Raw genomic sequence first — 27851 nt, 5'->3', positions numbered from 1 at the left:
AGCCCTTTTTAATATTTAGTGATGGGTCTCGCTGAGTTGCTTAAGGCCTCGCTAAATTGCTAAATCTAATCTTAGTATTTATTGACAAGATCGTCTGTGGAAATGTAGAGAGAGTGTGCGAAGTGACCACCCTATTTCTTACATAGGCCTCGCTAAATTGCTAAATTGGGTGGCTTTGAACTCTCGGTCCTTCTCCCTTAGCCTTCCAAGCTGCAGGGATTACAGGCGTGAGCAACCGCGCTCAGGCCTTTCTTAATTATGGTTCTTATTCAGCGAATTTGGCCGTCATCTCTAAAAGGCGACGAAAATGACGTCCCAAGGTGAACAGCACAGATTCCCCCGAATACACAGGTGAAGATCCTTGCAGACATTAGCTATCTAGCAGCACTCGAGAGGCGCCACTCAAAGGAATTAGCAGTAGGCATTTACCAGGTGGGGCTGGCGAGAATCGGGCCAGTGTTCGAATGAGAATACAAAGCTAACCTTTGTGGTTCCCTCCAGTTCTATTCCTCTGCGAGGTCTTTCTAATTAGTCCATGCACCACAAACAATCAACTCACTAGGTCCCAGGAAGCCGGTACTTGAATCCACCACGTGGACCCCAGACTTCCTTATGCTCTGCGCTTCCGCCGGAAACGCTTTGCTATAGGAAGTGACGAAAGCTGGCTGGCCCAAGGGGGCTGTACTTTCCTTTCCTTTGCACGCGGTTGAGGAGACCGGTAGGCCTGGACGACTTTTGCTGAATGATGCCGGGAAAACTCCGTAGTGACTCCAGTTTGGAATCAGACATGGCCATGGAAAAGTTGGAGACCCGGCGAAAGCAAAACGTGAAGGTGATATCGAGGGGCCTGGGGCAAGGCAGGACCGGGGGCCGGGCAACGAGAGCAGCGGGGCCGGCAGTACGGGAGACATGCCGGGCTGAGAGCGTGTTGCACGCGGCGAGGACCGGCATTTCCAGGTGCCGGGCCTGGGGCTGGGCAGGAGGGAGTCCAACAGTGGCCCTTTCTCTGACCAGTGGACGCATTGTCCTCCAGACGGAGTCTGCTCTGTAGCTCCGATTTCTGCTCTCATCTTTTACGCGGCGGCAAGCCCAGGGAGCTTTGGCAGAGAGGCCGGATTGAGCTGGAGAGAGGATCACTGTCCCTCCGGGTCCCGGGGAATTGGGAGTTCCGCACCCCATGCACGAAGTTGAAGGTCCACTTTAGGCCCCACGTTGTGGGCTCAGACTTAACTCCAGGTGTGAGCGTGCGCGAAGGGAATTATATAAATAAGTCTGGAGACTGAGGCTTTAGACGAAGGAGATCTTAAATCCGTCTGCGCAGCACACGTGGACTGCATAAACAGTGACATTTTCCTTACTTGTTTTACTACAATAAGGGAAGTACAGTTTGCTCCTCGGTAAGCAGCTCAGAAGATGAGGTAATCTAATCTTAGTATTTATTGACAAGATCGTCTGTGGAAATGTAGAGAGAGTGTGCGAAGTGACCACCCTATTTCTTACATAGGCCGGCAGTGACTGTAGTTAAAATAGCCCTGGTAGTCTTCTGATTCTTGCCTGTTGCTTAGTAAGACTGAAGGTTGTGATTTAACTTGTGACCGAGTCTGTTCTGAAAGTCAGTGGAAACAAGATTGTTCCTGAATTTGTGTTGTACACGCCTTGGAATTTACTTTCTTTGCTGTTTCTGGGTCTGATAGGTGGCTCTTAAAACAGCACTATTTTGGCCTGGTAGGAAGCCCAGGGGACATCAAATTTGTTGTCCAGTGAGGAGGTAGTGGCTTTCATTTACTCATTCTGCATCAGTAAGTGTGTTCAACTGTGGAATGGATGCTCCCTCATCAAGAGAGACATACATAAGCAGGGCTGGGCATGTGGCTCAATGGTAAAGTACCCCAGAGTTCCATCTCCAGTACCAAGATCTACTTCAGATCACTTAGGAAAATTCTGATTTATGATTTGGCCAATAGGAATTGCATAGTTACTAGGAGATACTCTTGACTTTTCAAGCTAATAAAACTGTTTTTATATATTTATCTTCATATAGGTAAGAAGTGGTATTAAAAAGCATACTGGGCCTGGGGTTGTGGCCCAGAGGTAGAGCGCTAGCCTACCCTGCATGAGGCACTGGGTTCGAGCCTCAGCACCACATAAAAATAAAATGAATAAAATAAAGGTATAAAAAAATAAATAAAGATATTGTGTTCACCTGTAACTAAAAAATATTTTTTAAAAAAGCATACTGATTTCTACCTTATGACAATAGGAATAACAAATGATGAAATGCCCCAAAATTATGTTCTTCATAATTGTGATCTTAAAGTGATCCAGAATTGATATATCATAATTGAATGATATGTCATAAATGTCATAAATGATGTTTTGTTTTGTATATGTGTTTATCAATTTTTCAGAAAGATAGAAAAGAGCAGCCAAAGTCTAACAAGACTGAAGAATGTGCAGAAGGAAAAGAAGAAACTCTTACCCCCAAAACCAAAAAAGTTAAAAACAAACCAGGGCCTTCTGAAGCTGATACAAATTCTCCTAAATCCAAAAAGGCAAAAAAGCAAGAGGAGCCTACTCAAGATGACATTATTTCTCCTAAAACCAAAAGTGCAAAAAAGAAAAAGGAAAAGGAGCCTCTTGAAAAGGAAGTTGTCTCTCCTAAAACCAAAAAAGTAATAAAAAATGAGGAACCTTCTGAAGAAGATGTGGATGCTCCTAAACCCAAGAAAATGAAGAAAGAGAAGGAAGTAAATGGAGATATTGGAGAGAAAAGTCCCAAACTAAAGAACGGATTCTCTCATTCTGAACCTGACTCCAATGAAGCTGCCAGTGAAGAAAGTAACAGTGAAATAGAGCAGGTAAAGTTGCATAGGTAGAATGTATCTTTCAATGTTTCAGAAATAGATAATGTTACACATACATATCCTATTTTTTAATGTTGTTATATTTTTCATATATTTATTTATTTAATTTTATGGGTTGCTGGGGATTGAACCCAGTGCCTCACACATGCTAGGCAAGCACTGTACCATTGAGCTACAACCACAGCCCTACACATGCTGTTTTTTTTTTTTTTTTTTTAATTTTTTTTAATACTTATTTGTTAGTTTTCGGCGGACACAACATCTTTGTTTGTATGTGGTGCTGAGGATCGAACCCGGGCCGCACGCACGCCAGGCGAGCGCAATACAGCTTGAGCCACATCCCAGCCCCTACATGCTGTTTTGATAGTAGAAGGAAATTTTTTATCTCAGCAATCCTTGGAGGTATCTTGAGTTGCAGGGTGAGACTTCATCTTAAAAATTACAGTGTTGAGGATCCGGGATATAGCTCATTTGGTAGAGGGCTTGCCTCACATGCAGAAGGCCATGGGTTCAATCCCAGCACCACACACACAAAAAAAGTCTTAAATAAATCTTTTTGTTTAGGCCATTAAGTAATTTTGAGTTGAATAAGATTAAATGTCCTTTTGGAACTCAGTTCTTTCATCCTTCAGAAACTTAGTCATGAAAGAAAAATTGTGGGCTGGTCATGTGGCTCAGTAGTAGAGTGTTTGTCTAACATGCCCAAGGCCCTGGATTTAATCCCCAGCATCACAGAAAAATCCTAACATGTTTTCTGTTTGCCATAGGTTATGATCACAATTGACAGTTTTTCCCCTAATTATAAGGTGAAAAATTTTAGGAAATGGATAAATTTATCTGAGGAGGGGAGCTTCCTAGAATTTTAGCATTCATTCATTCAGTTAACACTGAATACTTTTCAGATACAGAGGCAACCTGTTGTTAAATTTTGATGTTTCCTTATGGTACAATGTATTTAGGATTGTACCTTATGCAGTCTTGAATCCTGCTCTTTCTACTTTATATAAGAATTTTTCCTTATTTTTAAATATTTAATGTTTAATGGCTACATAACCTCTTGCAAATGTTTATAAATTTATTTAATATCTATTTATTTATTTGTGGTGCTGAGGATTGAACCCAAGGCCTTGCACACGCTAGGCAAACACTCTACCGCTGAGCTACAACCCCAATCCCCTTAAAAAGTTGTTTTTGAAGAGATTCTTTTGGTTCTTTCTCAGAAGAGTTCTGTATTAACTTTTATGTGAGTTATGATTTCTTTCTGTGGTCCTTGACAGGAAATACCTGTGGAACAAAAAGAAGGCGCTTTCTCTAATTTTCCCATATCTGAAGAGACTATTAAGCTTCTCAAAGGTAATATTCTCGGAAATATTACATAATGTCAGAACATATTATTCAGAAGCACTACATTTTTGTTGGATGAACCAGGGTGTGATCTTATTTTTGGACAATATAGGCAATCAGATAATGAAGTAGACCAGTATATTCATAGTAGGACTATGACATTGATAGTCTTGGCTGCCTCTAATAAGTGGTTAAAATTTACCCTTTACTCAGAAGTATAATGGCTGATACTGCTGATTAATGCCATGTTCAGTTTTCCTTTTCATCTTCTGCTTGAGTACCAGATTGATTCAGAATTTATCTTAACATTCTGCCTATGAATTGCTGGGTAGTCTTAGATGCTCCACAAAGTGTTTTCTGAATCAGTTGCAGCACAGTCTGGATTGCAAAGTGTTTAATTTTTTTCAGGCTCACAAGATTGTCTGACAAGTGACTTGCTCTCTTAATATATTAAATATTTATTATAATTTGATGCGTTAAAAGTTTGCAAATATTTTCCAGATTCTTCATTATCAGAATATATTTGAGCCTGACTTTGTAGTTGTTGACCAAAAGGCAAAATTCATTAATTCTGTAGGACTAGAAATATTGATTATGTTTCAGTCTTTGGTTATCCTGGTATTTTAAGAATTATAGTGTCAGCATTAGAAGTATAGCTCAGTAGCAGACTGCATGTTTAGAGGGCAAAAGGCCCTGGGTTTAAACCCCACCCTGCCAAAAAAAAAAGCCTTGTTGGCTAATGTGATTTGTTTGTTCATAGCCCGTGGAGTGACCTTCCTGTTTCCTATACAAGCAAAGACGTTTCACCATGTCTATAGTGGGAAGGACTTAATTGCACAGGCGCGGACAGGAACTGGGAAGACATTCTCCTTTGCCATCCCTCTGATTGAGAAACTTCAGAGTGAGCTGCAAGATAGGAAAAGAGGCCGTCCACCGCAGGTAACTCTTAAGTGGACCTCAGGCTCCAAGACAGCGCAGGACGAATCTCTCTGGGCATGGTTTACATATCCAACTATTTTTATTGGATTCGCCTTAAAGCCAACCATTGTGTTTACTATTAATCTTTATCTGAAGGTAAATCAGGCTGATTCTTTTTAAGACTATGTTCATAAACCCTTTATATTTAAGATTTATACTCTGTTCCATGATTGTGATCACCAGTAACATTAATGTTCATTATAATCCTTTTACTTATTTATTTATTTAAAAATTTTTTTTTTTTTTTTTTGGTTATACATGGCACAGTATCTTTATTTTGTTTTTTATTTTAATGTGGTGCTGAGGATCGAACCCAGTGCCTCACATATGCGAGGCAAGCGCTCTGTCACTGAGCCACAACCCCAGCCCATCATCATACTCCTTTTAAACTATAGATTGTGCCTGGAGTTCACACATTTGGTTAAGTGTCTTTGACATCAGACGGATAAAGTATTTTTAGTAGAACTTCACTACAGGTTCTTCTGTGCCAGACTGCTTGAGTTTAAATAATCTAGATTCTGCCTCTAACTACACTTTTGGTTTCAGTTAAGTAATTTATACTCTAGTGTCTACCTCAAAAGGCTATTATGAGAATGAGATCAGAATAACGTAAAGTACTTGATAGAGCATAAGTCACAGGAAAAGCAAAAGTATCGGCTAATGGTATCATCATCATCATCCTTAGTATAGCTTCTTCTTCATATCATTATTTTCCTGGATTGCTGTTTTATGAAACTTCCTACAGATCTTTCCTGGAGCATTTGGATATCCACTTCTTTTTTTATTTATTTTTGGTACAAGAGATTGACCCAGGGGCACTTAATCACTGAGTCATAGCCCTAGCCCTTATTATTTTTTATTTTGAGACAGAGTCTCATGAAGTTGCTTAGGGCTTTGCTAAGTTTCTGAGGCTGGCTCTGAAACTTGCGATTCTCCTGCTTCAGTATCCTGAGTTGCTGGGATTACAGGTGGGCGTCACCACACCCAGCTTCTATTTCTCTTCTGACTGGTGATCACAAACTTTGAAGTATATTTGTCTGGAACCTTAGTTATAATTTTTTTTTTGGTACCAGGGGCATTCAACCACTAAACCACATCCAAACCTTTTTTGTATTTTAGAGACAGGGTCTCACTGAGTTGCTTAAGGCCTCACTAAATTGCTGAGGCTGGCATTGAACTCATGGTCCTCCTGTCTTTTTTTTTTTTTAATATTTATTTGTAGATGAACACACAGTATCTTTATTTATTTTTATGTGGTGCTGAGGATCGAACCTAGTGCCTCCACATGCTAGACAAGCACTTTACCACTGAGCTACAGCCCCAGCCCCGATCCTCCTGTCTTTCCCTCCCAAGCTGTTGGGATTATAGGCGTGTGCCACCACATCCAGCTCCATAGTTAGAATTTTTATAATATATTGGAAAGCACATAATAGATGTTTTTAAAATATCTCAAAAATTCAATAGTAAGTTGACCTTTCAGTTGGATTCCCAAGTGATAAACAAATAATACACATTACTTTGAAATCAATGAGGTCTTTTTCTTTCAGGTTCTGGTTCTTGCACCTACGAGGGAGTTGGCAAGTCAAGTAAGCAGAGACTTCAGTAACATCACAAAAAAGCTTTCAGTGGCCTGTTTTTATGGTGGAACTCCCTATGGAGGTCAAAGTAAGTAAATTCAAAAGCAGGAGAAGGAATATGTCATTCATTATTTTTGATGCCATGATGGGATTCCTTTTGACTTTCATATCTGTCTTCTCTCCCTGGTCTAAGTCATTTATGGTGTTTGTCTTTTGCCATTTTTGTTTAAAGATGGTCAAAAACATGTTTCTGAGTTATGATGGGTAAATTCTATATATGGTTCTTAGGACTTTTGCATTACCTACCAATATTTACATAAGGATTACAAAGGTAAAATGTTGAGGGCTAGGGATCTAGCTCAGTTGGTAGTGTGCTTGCCTTGCATGCCCAAGGCCCTGGGTTTGATCCCCAGCACCACAAAAAATAAATAAATAAAAACCAAAAGTAACTTGTTGAAATCAAGAGGACAGAATCAGTAGGGTCCTAGGAATTAGAAAGTCAAAATTTGAGGTCAGTCTCTGCATCCTTCTTGTTTGTTTTCTTTCCTGTAGGGGGGCTGACTTTCTAGGGACCCCAGGGCCTAATAGCCCCTGCTTTAGCAGTTCATCACTTCCTAGTTAAGACCTTGCAGCTTGAATATGTAGAGTATATATGAGGGGATTTAAGGCATTAAAAAAATCTCCCGTATTGGCACACAAAGCTTCTGATTTTTTCTTTCCAAATTTGGTAGAATGAATGTAAACCTTGGCATCAGAAAGTCATTTGAATCTAGACTCTGCTCAGTGAGTAGTTTTGTGACTTTATGCTCAAGTTGCTTAATTTTTTTTTTTTTTTAATATTTATTTTTTAGTTTTCGGCGTACACAACATCTTTATTTGTAGGTGGTGCTGAGGATCGAACCGGGCCGCACGCATGCCAAGCGAGCGCGCTACCGCTTGAGCCACATCCGCAGCCCAAGTAGCTTAATTTTTTAATGCTTTACTTTCCTTATCTATAGAATAGGTTAATAAACCTACCTTTCAGGGATATTATGAGGATTAAGTTGTATAAAATGTGTAAAGTGCCTAGTATGATCCCTGAACTATACTGGAAACTTGAGAAGGAGAGTGGGATGTGGGGTGCTTGCCTAGTTCTTTGCCCTTATGGTGGGGGGAACCTCATCCCAGTTACAAGAAATGCTTCAATTTCCCCAGATGTTTCTGTATACTATAAGAATGTTTGAAATTCTACTGTTTTGTCCTCCCTATACCTTTTTTTACCTTGTAGAAAGTTCTTAAGATTCTTATCTCCACTCTATGTAACCTTGAAACTTTCTGCTAGCTGAGCAAGTCATTCTTTCCTGGTGCTACCATCCCCCAGTGGTGCACTTTCCAATTGTATAACTTAATATAACGGACTGTCACTTCTTATATGCTTTTCCCTGCTGGATCAGAAGCACCTTGAGTGTCTCTGTAGCTGCCTAATTAGTATTTGTAGCATATTACTTTGTACTATCTAATCAGTATTTTTGAATGGAAATGCATTTAAATGGTACCCCAGAATGATAAAAGGATTTTCTTTAAAAATACAGCCAATCTTTTCTTTGGTGTTCTTTATAGTCGAAAAAATGCGGAATGGGATTGATATCCTGGTTGGGACGCCAGGTCGTATTAAAGACCACCTACAGAATGGCAAGCTAGATCTCTCCAAACTTAAACATGTTGTCCTGGATGAAGTTGACCAGATGTTGGATATGGGTTTTGCTGATCAAGTAGAAGAGATTTTATGTGTGGCATACAAGAAAGGTAAACCCCAGAGTTGAAGAACTGATAAAAAGGACCTGAGGAATGGTGGTGATGATGTAATCTTCTAAGAGATAAATGAAATTTTAGGGAATTTCAAGGGGATTTATTTATTTGGGAAAATGAGCAGTTTATAAATAATCATGATTTATCACATAATTGCAGTGAGGGAAAGTTAAAAGAAAAATCATATATTTTATCAATTCTGTGTACTTTGCTTTTGGTGTATTCCAGGTATTCTGTGTGTTATTGTGTGTATGTGTGCAGGCCAATTGTAATCTTAACCTTATGTATTAAAACTCAGCATAACAGCCACCTGCATGGGAACACATGCCTATAATTCCTGCTGTTCAGGAACCTGAGGCAGGAAGATTGCAAGTTCAAAGCCAGCCTCAGCAACTTAGCAAGCCCCTAAGCAATTTAGTGAGACCCTTTGTCAAAATATAAAAAGGCTGGGGATATAGCTCAGTGGTATAGAGTGTGTTACATTTCCTCTACTGGAAAAGGAAAAAAAAAAAATTCTTCTTAGAATCACTTCTACAGATTTTCTTGGACCTCAATATCTGGAATTAGTTCTTTAGGATAGATTTCCAAAAGTGGAATTATTGCCTTAAAAGTTATAAATAGTTCATGCTTTTTAATATACATTGCCGAATTGCTCTTCAAGAAGATTCTGCCAGCTTTATACCACTATTCGAAATGTGTGTGAATGCAGTGATACTCTTAAGGGAAACAAAAAATAATAGGTGATCTCAAGAAACGAATAAATGTGAATTCAAAATTGATAAAATATTAAGCAAATATCAAGGAGTATATAAATGTGTATAGAATCTCTTGCAGTTTTTGAACAGCTTATTTAGATAATTATTCTGTTGGTTACTAGTCTTTTTTAGTTGATAAATTTCACTATATTGGAAAAAATTGTTTCATGATTCTTAAAGGCCAATGATCAGAAAAACAGAATACATTTAAAGTGCTTTAATTGTTTCAAAGAGCCTTTACATAAATTATTCCAGTAGCATTTCTTTGCGTGTTGGAAATCTTTTTTTATATTGTGTCTTTACTGCATGGCTAGCCTCAAATAATTTCTGATGAATGTTGATACAGCATGGAAGTATTAGGTGAGGTAAAATACTGTGTAGGCTTGTTTGGATTTTTCATAATGACTTTTTTTTCCCCCCCAAAGATTCTGAAGACAATCCCCAAACATTGCTTTTTTCTGCAACATGCCCTCATTGGGTATTTAATGTTGCTAAGAAATACATGAAATCTACATATGAACAGGTGGACCTGATTGGTAAAAAGACTCAGAAAACAGCAATAACTGTGGAGGTAAATGATTCATTTAGTTGCCGGAATTGGTGTAAAATTGTCTGTAATTTGTTTCTTTTCTGATAATATTAGGACAGCCAAATATAGTTTCTTTCCAGGTAAATGTCAAATCTATGTGAAAAGTCAAGTAAAGATATATTTCTACTTGAGTTGCATATGGTTTTCTGTATTCTCTAAATTTCATCATCTTGTAGACTAATTTCAGAATCATTTGGACCCTGAAGTGTCTGAATTATGTAAACAAAGAAATTACACTTAGAATTTAAATACTAGAGGGCAACAGAGAATACGGATGTTTTATTCTAAAGCTGTTTTCATCTTAGGGTCCGGTACCTAGATGAATTCATTTCACCCAAGGAACATAGTAGTGCAGTAACTGACTACAGATTGTATTTTAAAACAGATGAAAAAACAAAACATACAGAAACTTTAAAAAATTCTCAATTACTTGGCTTCCTGTAGGAATCTGTGTAATTGCTTTTTTTTCCCCTTTATTTTCACTTAAGTAAGAAAACAGAAGCCAGGTGCTCTCTGGAGAGAATGGAGAGGCACAGGGGAACAGACCATGTTGCTTTTTAATATTAATGGTTTAGTTACTTTTTTTTTTCCTTAGCAGTGGTGGCAGTAATCTGCCTGGTTAGGCTTAAGCCCTTGTTCCAGTACCAAGACATTAGACCTTGGTATTGAGCATGACATTTGAGGTTCCAGCAAGGCCTAATAAAAAGATTTTTTTTTTTTTCTTCCTCTCTTAAATAGCATCTAGCTATCAAGTGCCACTGGACTCAGAGGGCAGCAGTTATTGGAGATGTGATCCGAGTGTATAGTGGTCATCAAGGGCGTACTATCATCTTCTGTGAAACCAAGAAAGAAGCCCAGGAGCTGTCACAGAATGCATCTATAAAGCAGGTTAGTCCCTCTCATGCCTGCAAAGCTAGAGTCATCAACAAGTCTTTACTTTGGGCATATCTGCTCTTAGTCTGTTCATTTATCTAATGACTTCCAAGTTTATTTTAGGTCAAAAGTAAGAGAGTACTTTTCTCAAGAATGGTCAGGTTATCTATCCATCCATGTTAGAGCTTATCTAATGTTATCAGTCTCATCAAACAGAGAGGATAGGATGACTCAAACCTAAAACTACTCTGACAAAAATAGGTGTGATCTCTCTGGTTTGGTGTTCCTAACCCTTACGTGTATATTTAAATATAGTCGACAGAGGATTTGAAAATAATTTGGAGGTTCCTCCATGTAAGAAGATATATATGTTTTCCCCTTTATTATATTTTCAGCAGGAGTATTATTAAAATATTAGCTTTTACAAACCTAGTTGAGGATGTATTAGTGGAGCTAGTTTTCTTAAGCCAGTTTATTTCTTCTGCAGGATGCCCAGTCATTGCATGGAGACATTCCACAGAAGCAAAGGGAAATCACCTTGAAGGGTTTTAGAAATGGTGATTTTGGAGTTTTGGTAGCCACCAATGTTGCTGCGCGTGGGTTAGATATCCCTGAGGTTGATTTGGTTGTACAAAGCTCTCCACCAAAGGTATGTATTTTATACATAGGTTTTGTTACTTGCATGTGCTTATAATAATTAATCTTTTCAGTGCCAGGATGCTATGGTGAGTTTAAAAATAAAGCCTGTTATTTGAAACTCTTTTCTGTAGAATTGACTTCTGAGTGGAAGAACAGTCAGTGGGCAGAGGTTGGAATGATAACTTTCTGGTTAGACAGGGGAATTCTGAGAGACTTCATGGAGGTTGTACAGTTTTGAACAGGATCTTGAAATTGGTAGAAGATTTAGATGGGGTAGTTGTGGAATACATAAATGCATGAGCTTGAAGAGGACTAAAGAGAAAAGGCCTGGAGGGAGACACCAACCTCTGTGTTAGAACTGCTGAGGTTTGTGAGTTATAGAACCTTTTGTTTATGTGTTGTGGATAGTGCTTATGTAAATAAAAGTCAGTCTAAAATCTGTTCCACTCACCTCCATTGCTTTTCCTCAAATTGTCAAATGTCTCTTAATTAAAGTTTGCTTAAACTGATGGAAAAACAAAACAAAACCCCGATTACTATGAATTCACTACTTCTTAAAAAAGGAAATCCCTTAAGTGTGACATAAATCTTGTTTCATGAACCGGTAGACTTGTGCTGTGCAGTATGGTAGCCACTAGTCATGCATCTGTTAAACATTTGAAATGCAATTAGTATGGATTTGTATATGTTGTAAGTGTAAAATACACACTGGACTTTCAAAAACTTTTATTAAAATTTTGAAGGCTTATGAAAAAGGATATAAAATATCTTGTTAATTTGTACATAGATAATATATTGAAATAAGACTTGGATATATTTTAAGTTAAATATTCTATTTTACTTTAGTTGTGGTACTTAAAAACTGGAAATACACATATGCCTCTTGGAAACAGCACTGTTTTACACAGGGTTTTTAATTGTCTCAGGTGTTTGGTTTGAAGTGCTAAGGGACCTCTCCTCCCTTATGCCCCAGGCACACCATACTTACTAGCCCTTGTTGTAGAGACATAGTATTCTCAGGTGTTTGTTTTTGTTGTTGTTGTTGTGTTACTTGTGTGTTTTACTTCAATAGGATGTAGAGTCCTACATTCACCGTTCTGGGCGGACGGGTAGAGCTGGAAGGACAGGAGTTTGCATCTGCTTCTATCAACACAAGGAAGAATATCAATTAGCACAAGTGGAGCAAAAAGCGGTAAAGCTATTTTCCTAGCTTTCATCTAGTAGATAACATTGTTAATCTTTTGACTTCAATTTTAATTTCAAATTATTATTTTTCTTCTAGCATATTTTTCTTCTAGCATATGACCCTGACTGAAAGCTTTTTAAGTATATGTTGTTTTGCACTGTCCTACAAAGCCCATTTTGAAATAATTTTGTATTTGAAAGCAGGAGTTTCTGGCTGGGGATGTGGCTCAAGCGGTAATGTGCTCGCCTGGCATGTGCCGGGCGCTGGGTTCAATCCTCAGCACCATATAAAATAAAATAAAGACGCGTGTCCACCGAAAACTGAAAAAATAAATATTAAAAAATTCTTTCTCTTCTCTCTCTTTTTAAAAAAAAAAAAAAGCAGGAGTTTCCTTTTCATGTTTGAAAAGCATTTTTTGGATTATGAACATTAGAAATATTTGATCAGGTGTAGGAATTGCTTGAAAACAAAAGAATTGACGTGGCTATTGTCAAAAGGATAAAGGGAGAGGAGAGGCTAATTTCCTTATAGAATTTTATTTTATTTATATGTTTGAGGGTGGGCAAGGCAAACCCTTACAACTGGCAGAAGGGCATGCTATCGAACCTGGCTAGCAAGGTCATCTGGGTGGACAGTCCACCTGCTTATATCTTGAGCCTAACGCAATGTTTCCCTTCACTCTAATTGAAGGTAGAATTTTAATAATGTATATAGAACTTTCTCCTCCAGGAGATGAAGCTTAACCTCTTTTCTCCTTGAGTGGACTACACTTCATGACTGAGTAGTAAATGACTTACAAAGAATAGAGTGTGTGTCAGGCACCTGTGCACTCTTCTGTAATCCCAGTGACTTGGCAGGCTGGAGCAGGAGGGTCACAGTTTGGAGGTCAACCTCTACAGTGTAGTGAGACCTTGTGAAGGACTAGAATGTAGCTCAGTGGTAAAGTGTCCCTGGGTTCCATCTCTAGTACCAAAAGAAAAACATAATGGAGGAAGTTGAAGACTTTTTGTCTATGTACTTGGAATTGAACATGGAAGTGCTCTATCACTGAGCTACATCCCCAGCCTTTTTAAAATTTTAAGACAGGGTCTTACTAAGTTAGTAAAGCTGGCCTCAAATTTATTTTTTAGTTTTCAGTGGACACAACATCTTTGTTTGTATGTGGTACTGAGGATCGAACCCGGGCCGCATGAAGGCCAGGCGAGCACGCTACCGCTTGAGCCACATCCCCAGCCCCCTATAAAAGAACTCTTTAAAGCTGTTAAGGTCATGGAAAACCAGGAAAGATAGGCATGGAATAAGTCTAGGATTCAGTTAATAGTAATTTTATCAATGTTGGTTTCTTAGTTCTTAAAAATGTGCCATAGTAACATGAAATGTTAGCAATGGTAGGAATTTGGTGGGTGGTATACAAGAACTTTGTACTGCCTTTGTAACTTTTTTTTTTTTAAAATATCAGTTGTTAATAGACCTTTATTTTATTTTATTTATATGTGGTGCTGAGAATTGAACCTGGTGCCTCACACATGCTAGGCAAGCTCTCTACCACTGAGCCACAACCCCAGTCACACTTTGTAACTTTTTTTTGTTTTCTATTTAATACTTTGATTTGGTAGGTATAAAAAATTATGGAGCTACTTAATAATGGAAACAAGTGATGACCATGGTATGTTAAACTATGGATTGTTTTCTTACAGGGAATTAAATTTAAACGAATAGGTGTTCCTTCTGCAACAGAAATAATAAAAGCTTCCAGCAAAGATGCCATCAGGTATGTTCCCTACCCTCACTGTGGACTGTGTAGTGTTTGTTGTGTGTATTGAATATGAATGCCTTTGTGTAGTACCTCTGGGATTTGGCCTTTTAAAATTTGATTTTTTATTTGTTTTTATTTTCTGTAGTTCTGAATATTAACACACATACACACACACACACAGAGTAGTACTGGGGATTAAACCATACATTCCCCAACTCTTATTTTTAAGACAGGGTCTCACCAAGTTTCCCAGGCTGGCCTTGAACTTGCAGTACTCTTGGCTCCGCCTTCCAGATCACTGTGATTGTAGGCATGTGTCATCATGCCCAGCTTTTATCCATTATTTTAACAAATTTCATAACCTTATTTAAGGAATGATAACTGAGATGTGGTGTAGGTGCATCATGTCCAGTTACTGATTAGATTTGATCACAGGTTATATTCTAGATCTTCATTAATTACTATCCCATTTGGTAGAATAAAAACATTTTTTTTGGTGGAGGTGGTAGGAATTGAACCTAGGACCTCACACTTGCTAGGCAAGTGCTGTACTGCTGAGCTAAATCATCAGCCCTAAAAACTGATTATTTCTTTAGGTTCTAGTAAATATCTAGATAGTAAGGATTGGGTAAACTAACAGTGTTTGTCAGTGGAGATGTTACTGGCATTGAAAACAAAGAGTGTATTTATATGAGATTGTTCTACAAACTGAAGGATATTTAACTGTTTAGAATTCCTGACTGTTTCTCCTGTGCATCATATGCATGGGGTAAGTAGGGTTGGCATTATGAAAACCATTTTCCATTTCTTCCTAAGTTGAGATACTCTTTTGGATATGGTTCAGGTAGAATCTATCCCCTCTTATCAACTGTTCTTCAAAGCAAAATCTGATAGTCAGTTCTACTACTCTCTTAATGTGAAATATCCTGTCATCATTAAGGTTCGAAGGAAACTATTTTACGCCTTCATCCTCATTTATTTTATTATCTAAATTAACTTCAGTAGTTGCTGAGAAACTACTGAGGTTGAGAATCAATCTGGGAGTACTTTCTGCAGTTGCTATTATACATGTGTGAAATACTTGTCTTAAAAATAGGCAGGGGAGGGGTTGGGGTTTTGGCTCAGTGGTAGAGTGCTCACCTAGCATGTATGAGGCACTGGGTTCGATCCTCAGCACCACATAACAATAAAATAAAGATATTGTGTCCACCTAAAACTGAAAGAAAAAAAAAAAAAGTTAGGGGAGAACCAGGCTTGGTGATGCAGGCCCATAATCCCAGCGATTTGGGAGGCTGAGGCAGAGGATGGTAAGTTTAAAGCCAGTCTCAGCAACTTAGTGGGGCACTTAGCAATTCAGAAAGACCCTGTCTCTAATAAAATGTATTTTTTTTAGAAGGGCTGGGGATATTGTTCAGTGGTCAAGCACCCCTGGGTTCAATCCCCGGTACAAAAAAAAAAAGGTAGGGGGACTAGATCCAATGTGTCCTTCATGACTTAACCCAGAAAGCAGTTTGACTCTAAAGTCGAAATGACAAACTGAAAGGCTGGGCACAGAGTACTCAGTGGTGTGTCTCTTGCCTAGCATGCAAGAGGCCCTGGGTTCAAATCCGTAGCATCATGAAAAGGAAGAGCCCACAACAAAATGATGAGTAGCTATACTATTGCAGCATCAGACTGGTGGCTGGGTGGTATTCAAATATGGTATAATAGTGCTTCAGGATTCAATAAACTAAAGTTAATTTAGATAATAAAATAAATGAGGATGAACGTATAAAATGATTTCCTGCAGACCTTAATGGTGACAGGATATTTCACATTAAGAGAGTAGTGGAACTGACCATCATATTTTGCTTTAAAGAACAGTTGATAAGAGGGGATAGATTCTACCTGAACCATACCCAAAAGAGATTATTTGGGGCAGAGGTGAGGGGAGGAAAGAATGGGCAGAGAAATAATTGTATGGTTGAAATCTATATATGCAGTTGTCTTAAAAGTATTTGTGAATTTGATTAGACCTAAAATATTCAATTTAAGAATTATTTATCCATTGTAATTTTAAAAATAGAAACAATCCATGACTAAAAGACATGCTTGCCAGGTGCAGTGGTGCATGCCTGTGATCCCAGCAACTCAGGAGGCTGAGGCAGAGGATAATGAGTTCAAAGCCAGTCTCAGCAACCTTAGTGAGGTACTTAGCAATTCAGCGAGACCCGTCCCTAATAAACTATTAAAAAAGGTCTGGGGATGTGAATTAAGCACCCCTGGGTTCAATCCCCAGTACCAAAAAAAAAAAGCCCTAAAGATTAGCTTATTAATGATAGCTTGGGAAAGTTCAGCAAATGAAAAGATTTTAACTCAATATTTTTCAAAATTATTTTAGCTTCATCAATTTAAACCTGATTTGGGTATAGGCAGGTGCTACACTACACACCTACAATCTCAGCACCTCAGAAAGTTGGGGCAGAAGGATTGAAAGTTTTGAGGCAAGCCTCAAAAACTGAAAATTTATAAATTTTTATAAATCTCAAAATTTATAAAAAAGAGCTGGGGATGTAGCTCAGTGGTAACATGCCCCTTGGTTCAGTCCTCAGTTCCCCAAAAAAAAAAAAGAAGAAGAAAGAAATGAATAAGTAAACCTGATTCGGGGCATTTTTTTTCTTTTCCCTTAGAATGTAAATAGCTATAATATTTTCTGATTATAAAAATAATGTTTATTGGGGAAAAAGATATCACATTATTTATCATCGTTTTTAACGGCAATATGGCATTTTATTGTATGAACATTTTTCTTATCTGTATATATGAGTAGACCATATTGATGCACATTTTCAAATTCTTTATACTTTCAGCATATTGTCAATCACACTATGCTGTCACTTGTAACTTTTCTCCTAACAAATGTACTCTCAATCAAATCACAGGCTTTTAGACTCTGTCCCTCCTACTGCCATTAACCACTTCAAGGAGTCAGCCCAGAAGCTGATAGAGGAGAAGGGAGCCGTGGAGGCTTTAGCAGCAGCTCTGGCACATATTTCAGGTGCCACATCAGTAGATCAACGCTCCTTGATCAATTCAGAAGCGGTATTTCTGATAACTTGTATTTGGGGTTTTAGTAGGATTTGAAAGGGTTCATTTAAACTTGCCAGTTTTTGCTGTCTTGTAAAAGTAGGAAACTACTAACTGCATTTTACCTTTTTCTAATTGAAAATGTACATTCAGGTCCATAGAGACAAAATAAATTAATGTTTGTCAGTGGTTGGGTGGAGGGAGAAATGGCAAAGACTGCTAATGGGCATGAGTTTCTTTTTGGGGTGATGAAATGTTCTAGAATTGTAAATAGTGGTGATGGTTGCAAACTTTGAATTTACTAAACAACCCACTGCATTTTATACTTAAAATGTGAATTTTGTGGTATATGAATAGTATCCTTAATTGTTTTAATTCCTTATGAGCCCAAACGTATACACATAAATACAATATAATTTAGCCAGGATATCTAGAAACTTTTTAGAAAGTTTTTATGCTTTTATTTTCCTTTTATAAGTTGAAGTTTTAAAATTTTTATTAAATATAGATTCACGTGTAGTTGTGAGAAATAATATGAGGTCCCCTATACACTGCCCAGTTTCCCCCAGTGGTTATATTTTAGAAAACTATGTTACCACAATAAAGATGTTGACATGATTTAATCAATCAATCTTATTAAGAGACTGATTCTGGTCTCTACAGGGGGAAGTGTATGCTTTTTTTAGAGGGAACTTTCAGAAATACTTTAGAATATAAGGGTAAGTGTTTATGATGTAGATTTGTTTTTTGAGACTTTTAATTTTGTTCCCCTTTCTTCCATAAGGGTTTTGTGACCATGATCTTGAGGTGCTCAATTGAAATGCCGAATATTAGTTATGCTTGGAAAGAACTAAAAGAGCAACTGGGCGAGGATATTGATTCCAAAGTGAAGGGAATGGTCTTTCTGAAAGGAAAGCTGGTAAGGCTGGGCCCTTTCTCAGACTTCACTTTGGTTCAGTAGCTGAATGTGGGCAGTAAAACAGAATGATGTCTTCTTGGTGTTCTGTGGGGAGGCTGCCTTTATTTTTTCACTCTGTGTCTGCACTGACCCCTGCAATTGGGGGGCTCTTAGTTACTGACAACTAACTACCCGTGTCTATGTTTCCAGCCCAAACCATTCTGTACACCATGCAAGCCGAAAAGATCAAATTACTGCACTGATAACTTCACATGGCTTAATTAAGTAACTAATTCAGCATATTTCCTTTTTTGGTGGTAGCGGGGATGGGATTCAATTTACATGCTATGCAAGCACTCTATAACACTGAGCTAAGCCAGCCTACCCTCCCCCGCCCCCCCCCCCTTTTTTTAATCTTTTTTTGAGACAATGTCTCACTAAATTACTGAGGCTCGCTTCTAATTTGCAATCCTCGTATCTCAATCTCCTGAGAAGCTAGGATTACAGGCATGTACCAACATGCCTAGCTTTAGTTCATGTTCTTGAATTCAGGTTCAAAATTTGAATTTTTGCTGGGTACAGTGGTGCACACTTATAGCCTCAGCAACTTCGTGAGGCCCTTACCAACCTAGTGAAATTCTGTCTCAAAATAAAAAATAATAAGGGATAGGGTTGTGGCTCAGTGGTTAAGTGCCCCTTAGCCAATCCCTGGCACAATAAATAAATAAATAATTCTTGCCTGCCAAACCTAGAAAACTTCATTTTTCCTTTATGGGAAAATGAGTGAAAGGCACAGATTTATTATGAAGATAGTTTTAACTGGAATCCTGAAGAGCCTTAGGTTTCCAAAGGTGCACTGCTGGTGAAAGAAATCATATTTACCCCAAAGGTATGTGGAGTTGCTTGAGGTAAACAGTGTGATCAAACAGGCAGTGAGCTGTCTTCAGGTAAAGGTAAACCTGCCCTGGTTACCAGTTTCAGCTCCATCTCATCATCCCCAACACCCTTTACTCTGGCTGTGCCAAGTACACCATGCTGTCTTCATTCATGAGTGAAGACTGAGCCCCTACTTTTCCAGTATTTTACTCTCCACAGTGTCCCTTAAAGTTCCCTGTAAAGCTTTGCTGTCCTTACCAGGCAGAGTTAGGGGCATCGTTATCTGTACTTCAGAGTTCTTAGAACATAATATTTATTTAGGTAATTTTTGCCTTGCTGTCATTTGCTTTCTGACTGAAATCCTCAAGAGCACTGTGATCTACACAGTGGTAAAAATATGCATTCTAATCATCTGTACCCCATTGAATGATATTGTACTCTAAACACTAAGTAAGTATGTGAATGGAGATTCCCATGATTGACAGAATCCATCAGTACCTAATGATACTCATGTTAGCATAGGGCGAACTGCTGGGCAAAAGGGGTGCTTCTGATAAAATCCTGTAGTTAAAAGACAATAGGGAGAGGAGTGACTGTCTGTTACAGGGTAGTTTTTGACAGGCTTGTGGGTATCTTCCCTTGGAGAGGAGGGCACTTACCATCAAAGATCTTATCCTACAGCATTAACTTTTTCATCCTCTTTCACAGGTGGCTGAATTATGAAAAACTAGAAAATTAAGTTTTTGTTGTTGTTATTTGTTTTGTTTTGTTTCTTGCTCTTAGTTTGGTCGTTCTAAATAGCTGGCAGTGCTTTTCTAATGGAAGGCAGTAAAGTGTAATGGTTTTTAAGCCCTACACACCATATTTTAAATACCTGCCCCACTTAAATTGTTGTGGGGCTTTACACAAGTCAATCAGACTCTCCAATTTTGTTTCTTCAGCTATAAAATATAGCTAGTAGCCTTTCTGTACCATCCCACAAGGTCCAACTTAACTCTTTCTCTTTATTAAAGAAAAAAGTAATTGAGAGGTACTCAAGGATTAAGCACAGTGTGATAGCCAAGAATATATCTACAGTCAAGAAGTTCCAAATTGTTTTGAGTCCTTCTTAACTGTTCCTTGACTTTCTGCTTTTGTGTTTTGGGTAGCTGTAGTGTATTGGCTTTAGACTAGAGTTCATTTAAAATTAATATTTGAAAGCTGGTATATGCCTGGGAGGCTGAGGCAGGAGAATCATGAGTTCAAGGTCAGCCTCACCCTTTTTCTAAATAAATACATAAAACTGGGTGAATTTTATTATTTTCTTTGCAATACTTGTATTTATGGTATCACTTAGTGTGTATTGATTATATTAACTTATATTTTCTTTGATTTCTAGGGTGTTTGTTTTGATATCCCTACTGCAGCAGTCACAGAAATACAGGTATTTTCTCTTGGACTTTTTGTTTTTACAGTACTGGAGGTTGAACCCAGGGCTTTACACATGCTCAGCAAGTGCTCCAACACTGAACTATACCTTCCCCCCTTTCTCCTGGACATTTTAAAGTTAATATACATAAGCTGGGAAGTGTTCATTGTGAAAATACAGAATGATAGGGTGGTGGACACGAGAGCTCTGGTCTCTTATCAAAAGACAGTTGAGAATTACATCTTGGTACTTTTTTCTCCTGTCCTTTTTATTCTCACATTTGTTGTTGAGCCTGCCTTTTTTCCTTTCTGGAGTTGTGAGTGATGTCCAGGCCCTCCCCACCCACGTTATACATGTTTTCGTACACATTTTAACTTGAGAGATGGATTTGTAAATGTGCATTTGTTTTATTACCCCTGACAGCTAGAGACCAAGTAGAGGTGAAATGAAAAAATGATGCAGTGAGGAGGCTCCAAGTGAAAATTATTTTTTAGTGGCATCTGGGCTATGAGAGTCAGTATTTGGAACAAATGGCCTTTTAACACTTATGTTATCAACCTAGTTGTCTGTTGGAGAAATGACAACAATGTTGTTTTTTTCATGCCTTTTAAACCATTTGAATAAAAATCAAAGGTGAAAACAGAACTTTCTCTCAACAGGAGAAATGGCATGATTCACGACGCTGGCAGCTCACTGTGGCCACAGAGCAACCTGAGCTGGAAGGACCACGGGAAGGATATCGAAGCTTCAGGGGTCAGCGAGAAGGCAGCCGAGGTTTCAGAGGACAGCGGGATGGAAAAAGAAGCTTCAGGGGACAGCGGGGAGGAAGCAGAAACTTCAGAGGAGGATCAGGAGGTGGAAACAAAAGCAACAGATCCCAAAACAAAGGCCAGAAGCGGAGTTTTAGTAAAGCATTTGGTCAGTGATTAGAAGTAGAGGATTTGTGTGGCAGAAACAGGACTACGGCACTATGGAACTGAGTGGTATTTTTCACACAGAATTAAAGGCAGGTTGTTTCCTTTTGACCACTTGGCCAGTCCATATCCCCAGAAGAAAGACAGGCTTAATCTAAATTATTTCATCTGATCATTATCATTTCTAACTTTATTGCTTTTATCGGGTTTTCCTTTTGAAAAGTAATGAATTGATTACATTGTTATTCTGATATATTCTCTGTAGATATAAGATAGAATCAAGCATGTATGTCTATACTTGTAAGTTGATCTTCTTGTGTTTGTGTGCTGGGGATTGAACCCAGGGCCTCCCACATGCTAAGCATGTGCCCTGTCACTAAGCTACTTAATAGTAGCTTAATAGTGTGCTCTTAATAGTATCCTCTTAATAGTATGCTCTTAATTGTATGCTTCCCTAAAGTAAATATTTACGGGAATACAATAATCTGTGAAGGACCACATTAGCCTTTAAAAGTCAAAAGCTTTGTTTTGTAATTGGTATCTTCAGCCTCCTGCCAGGTACTTACTTGTGTGGTTCTCTAATTTGCCTTCTGAGAATTTATACTGAGCAATGTTTTGAAATGAGTTTCAAACTTAGCTAGGTTGTGATAGTTTATGCCTGTGTATATGGTCTAGATTTGAAGGATGAAATAACATTCAATATAGGTTACCCATGGTCATGTGCATTTTTAAACGCTTTTAGCTTCTCACTGTAAGGTGAGTCATGCTTCAGTAAGTTCTTCACAGATAATATATATAGAGAGAGAGATACATTTTGATAGAAAGCCTGTGACTTTAAGGAATTCCAAATGTATAAGATGGCTCTGTAGCTTTCTTTGTAAATAAGGAGGCTAGATAAATAGTGTTTGAATGATTGTACTCCACTTCTTCCTATTGGAAGATCAACATTATTAAGAAGGAATTAAGGGAATAGGGGACACAGGTTTGTGTAGAGTATGTGCAAAAAAACTCTCACTAAAAATATTCTTTACATGTAAGAAGGAATATTAATAAGTGAAAAGCAAAGAGTACAAGTGAAGATGCATGATAAAACATTATTTTAATGATTGATGTGTATTTCAAGAGGTTTACTTTTAATGGGCAAACTGGGGTTTTGGGGGAGAATGGTCTGCTGTAGTTTCTCAATAGCCTAGATTTTAAAGCCACAGAGTAGGACCTGTTTCTGTAAAACTGATTCTCTCTTGAAATGCTTTCATTGATTTAGAGACTTCCTTTAAGACAAACTGAATGGTTATTTAAGTTGTTTCTCTGTGGGAACTGAATACTTACTGTAGTTCCTGTCAGATAACTACACCTGAGGACTTCAGTGTTTGTTGGAAACATTCTACACAGCATAGGCGCTCCAGAGTGGCATTGTCCTCTTGCCTTAATTTCTAGAAATTGTCTTTGGTCTGTTTTTTTTCTCTAATTGCCTCTCACTTGATCAACTAGCAAAAAGGGGCTCTGATAGCCAATTTAGCTTCTGATCATTGAAAACATCCTTTTTCTGTTTGAGCTTCAGTTTTATCCTTAAGTCTGGGACCAGGTATTTCTTGCTGTTTGAGAATTCTCTTGGCCTTTTATTCTTTTATCCATTTGTCAATTTTATCACTTTGTTTTTATTCCTCATGGATTCCCATCAAGCCACAGGGAATTAGGAGAAGGTATTTGATGACAGTCCACATGTGCCTTTGGGTTATAATTTATTAGATTCTGGTTTTGTTCAGATACTTGGACATGCTTTAGTAAAAACTAAAACATCTAACAATTTGGATAGGAATGGGTAACCTCCTCAGGCAGTTTTGAAGAATATAGTAACTGTGCATGATGGGAGTACACACCTGTAATCCCAGCTGTTATGGAGGCTAAGTCAAGGAGGATCACAAGTTTGAGGCCAGCCTGGACAAATGATGATATTTTGTCTCAATGAAATTTTGAAAGGGGCTGGATGTGGTAGAGCACTTGCCTAGCATGTGAGACCTTGGGTTCGATCCCAAGTACTAAAAAGATTTGGTAGCTATCCTTTATGAAAGATAGCTAAACCTTTTTTATGTGGATTATGGATTAGCCTAAATTAGAAAAATGATCAGGCATAATGAAGAGTGAAAAGGAAGAGTAATAGGAATTTCACTTTATACAACTTAATTTTAAGAAAAACATGGCTCTTTCAATAAACGAAGCTAACATTTCTTTTGGATTCCAGAATTCAAACCATATTTATAAGTGTATAATTGAGCTGTTATTTGGTTTAAATGGACTTTTTGGGCTAGCCTGGGAAATGTTACCATTTTTACTGTTTTCTACAGAGAAAATATTTTCAGAGTTATGTGTCAAATAATTCAACAGACTTAAAAATTACAACCCATTTTTGTGTTGGAGCTCTGTGCAGTGCTTCCTCTGCAGTTGTACATAAAATGTTTTTACTGTAAATGAGTTAATATAACATGTTACTTTATGCCATAATAAAAAAAGATATTAGTACTTTATGGTTTTGGTGGCTTTTTGTTTTCTAAAATGAAAATAGCCCAAAATCATATTATAAAAACAATAAAAGTTGACCATAAAAATCTAAGAATAAAAACAAAGTCAAGAGTCACACCATGTCTGATATTTTGGTGAGCAATATTCCGTATATTCATTTATAAAATTAGAGTCATCCAGTTTTGTGACTTATCTGGAATTGTTTCTCTGCCCCCCCCCCCCCCCCCCAACGTTCTGTGCACACCTTTCTGTAAACACAGATCTAGGATGACTGTTTCTTAGTGTTTTGGCACAGAGGATTGAACTTCAGTACTTTACCACTTAGCTATTCCCCCAAGTTCCCTGCCCCCTCCCCTTTTATTTTTTAAAGATTTGAGATGGTCTCACTGAATTGCTGAGGCTGTCCTCAAACTTGGGCTCCTCCTACCTTAGTCTCTCAAGTAGCAGGGATTATAGGTGTGTGCCACCATTACCCACTCCAGTGATATTTTTGATACCGTGTTTTCTCAAATAGATAAGCCACTACACATTTAACTCAGACTGGCTAACCACATCGGTATTTCCTCATTTTTCACTATCTTAGGCAACTCTACAGTTATATCCTACTTTATATCTGTATATTTGTCTGTTATTTTAGGATATGTTTTCTAAAAGAATTGCAGAATGAAAGTGAATGTACTTGAGTTTTTGGTGTAAATTGCTCTCCAAATTAGTACCAATTTACATTTCAATCAATGTCTCTGAGAACCTGTTTCCCTGCACCACTGCACAATTAGATTTTATCTTTTTCAGTTTGCTAGGCACCAAATAAAATTGCACTGTTTTATTTGCATTCTTTAATTGAGGAATAACATCTCATAATGGCTATTTATGTTATTTTTATTCATTAAACATTTGTCAGTTTTTAAATTGGGAGCTGTCTTTTGTTGATAAGAGTTCTTTATTATTAGCATGTAACATTTTCCAAATTCATTTGTATTTCAACTGAAGTGTTTTTTTGACATGGAATTTTATATTTTTATGCAAATGTAACCCGTCTTTTATTGTTTTTATTATCAAGGAAATGCCTAAATAAACTCTCAAGTTTCACTTGCTCCTAATTGACTTAAAAATCACTAATTTTGGAGGTCATGCAAGCTGTGTAATACATTATTATTCTTTCACTAGCTTTGCTGTAGGTATTACCTTTGATGTGATAATGGTGGTCTGGGGTATTTTTCAGAGTCTCTTGCTGAAAGTACTTGGGCTTGCAGATAATCTGGTTTGGGGTGACAGAAAAGGAATGAAAATTCTTAGCATTTCTGTCTTCATATTGTGTCTGTCTGCATTGTAGCCTTAACCTTTGAGTCAGATTCTACACACTTTTTTTTTTTTTTTTTTTAATACTGTGGGTTTTATTTTTATTTTTTTAAAATATTTAATTTACATTTTAGTTTTCGGCAGACACAACATCTTTGTATGTGGTGCTGAGGATCGAACCCAGGCTGCACCCATGCCAGAAGAGCACGCTACCACTTGAGCCATATCCCCAGCCCCGATTCTACACACTTCTGCATGTAGACATGTTGATCACTTGAAAAAAAGTTCTGTCCAAAACCATAATACAATGTTAACCTAGACTTCCATAGTGTCTCCCTGCATCCTTAAGACACCAGCTGCCATGACATCAACCATGAAAGGAAGTGAAAAGAAGTGGCAACTTTCACTGCCTATATCCAAAGGACATAAATATTTCCTCCCCTATATTACCCTTTCTTTCTCCCATGTTGGTCCTATCCTTATATTCCCCCTGGAGTGAAGATGCTTATTTGTGATGGGTTCTTACTTCTCCATTCTTTGGACATTGAATGAAGCCTTTCTCCTCAACACTTGTCTCTCAGACATTGGATTTTCTGTGGCATTGGCTTCTGAACCTGGGTTCAGATTATGTCTTTAATTCATGCTAGTTTATGAGGATCAAATAGGGATATTGCTGAAGTCTGGCTGGGCACAAAATAACTGAGCCACCACAAAGCCTTGTAGGTTCAAACAGCAACTCTTTATTCCCGAACTCTCACCGGCACTCTACACGCACTTTCCGGGAACACACTCCCTCCACCAGGCTCCTGCATGCCAATTCTCACGGAACCCCGCAAGAACTTAGGAGCTGCCCTAATCCCAGAGCAGGGTCACCTTTCAACCATTCCCTCTAGCAAAATGCCAGGCATCATTCCGATTAAACTGTGTGGCTCTCAACAGGATATAGCTTTATTTATTTGTCTTCCCAAGTTACTACTACTAATTATACAATTTTACAAAATTTTAGTTATAGATGGACACAATACCTTTATTTATTTTTATGTGGTGCGACAGATCAAACCCAGTGCCTTATGTATGGTAGGCAAGCACTCTACCACTGGGCTACAACCCAGCCTTCCTAACTGAACTGTTTTTTTGTGTGCGGGGTGCGGAGGGAGGGTACTGGGGTTTGAACTCACGGGCACTCAACCACTGAGCTACATCCCCAGATCTTTTTTGTATTTTATTTAGAGATAGGGTCTCACTGAGTTTCTTAGTGCCTTGCTATTGTTGAGGCTGGCTTTGAACTCATGATCCTCCTGCCTCAGCCTCCCAAACTGCTGGGATTACAGGCATGCATCACCATGCCTGGCTTGAACTTTTTTTTTTTTAATTTTTAGTTGTAGTTGGGTACAATACCTTCATTTTATCTATCTATCTTTATGTAGTGCCTAGGATTGAACCCAGGGCCTTGCACATGCCAAGCAAGTACTGTACCACTGAGCCACAACCCCAGTCCCTTAATTGGTTTTTGAAATATTGTCTTTGCTGTATAATTTACAAGTTTTTTCACATCAGTTTTTAAATATTTATTTCCATTGAAATTTCATAGAATTCACAAAATGCATCAAAGTTCTCCAAGAACATATTATTGCTTATAATTTTTATATAATGTATTTTATTTTCAGTTTGAAGTAATTTTAGACTACAAAAATGTTGCAAAAAATAGCTGGATGTGGCCTGAGGTTGTGGCTCAGTAGTAGAGTGCTCGCCTAGCATGCCTGAGGCACTGGGTTCAATCCTCAGCACCACATAAAAATAAAATCAGGATATTGTGTCCACCTAAAAAACTAAAAAATAAATTAAAAAAAATAGCTAGATGCGGTAGTGTGAAAAACCAGCCTCTATCTCAGAGCAAAGCCTGTCCAAGGAAGGGACATGACCTTTGTCCTTGAAAAGACCCACAGAGCACTCCTAAGCACATTCCCACCCTGCTAAGTTATTTATCTACAAATAACAGGAGAGATTTGCTACGCCAGGTGTCCTTGACTCAGTCAGGCTAGGTGGAGACCCATAGTAACCCCCTAGCAGCCACCAATCAGCATGAGACAGGGAAATACCTGGGATGCCAGATGACCCTCCCAGTAGTTTATGGTGGTTGATAATGTGTTGGGAAACCATGTAGCTCAGCAGGAACACCCTTTTGGGCTTAAACCAATCAGTTCAAATGAATCCCCCTCTTGTAGTAACCAATCACCCCTCCCCAACTTGTTCCCGCCAGTGAATGTGCTAATCATGTTTTAGAGTTGTTATTTGATTTTCCCCGCGGTGTGTGATGATTTGCTAAGAGATGCTATGATGTATGTGAAGTCCGTGCCTTCCCCAAAGAGTGTTTAAAACTGATGCAAACCCTGGGCTCGGGGCCTCTCAGTGTCACCAGTTGCTGTGTGTGCGCGCGGAGGAACAAGCTAGCTCGCAATAAACACCTCTTTGCTGCTTACATCGATCTTGGGTCTCTGGTGGTCTTTTGGGGGTCCCGAAT

At 38.2% G+C, this 27851-nt stretch overlaps 1 protein-coding gene across 1 annotated transcript; it reads left to right on the top strand.

Annotated features, from left to right (window-relative positions):
• The first annotated feature begins 680 nt into the window (after positions 1-680).
• Ddx21 (DExD-box helicase 21) lies at positions 681-25143 on the top strand. The gene is made up of 15 exons (XM_027931344.2): positions 681-832; positions 2409-2858; positions 4142-4217; positions 4969-5147; positions 6734-6851; positions 8363-8548; positions 9732-9877; positions 10634-10783; positions 11256-11417; positions 12480-12599; positions 14291-14364; positions 17271-17430; positions 18200-18334; positions 20568-20612; positions 21257-25143. Exons 1-15 carry the CDS (start codon positions 743-745, stop codon positions 21521-21523), a joined length of 2358 nt encoding a protein of 785 aa, XP_027787145.1. The 5' UTR covers positions 681-742; the 3' UTR covers positions 21524-25143.
• The last annotated feature ends 2708 nt before the right edge of the window (positions 25144-27851 follow it).

Source organism: Marmota flaviventris, chromosome 4 (assembly GCF_047511675.1).
Source record: "Marmota flaviventris isolate mMarFla1 chromosome 4, mMarFla1.hap1, whole genome shotgun sequence".
NCBI classification, from domain to species: domain Eukaryota; kingdom Metazoa; phylum Chordata; class Mammalia; order Rodentia; family Sciuridae; genus Marmota; species Marmota flaviventris.
The sequence above is the reverse complement of the archived record's forward strand: the minus strand, read 5'-3'. Positions and strand labels throughout refer to the sequence as shown.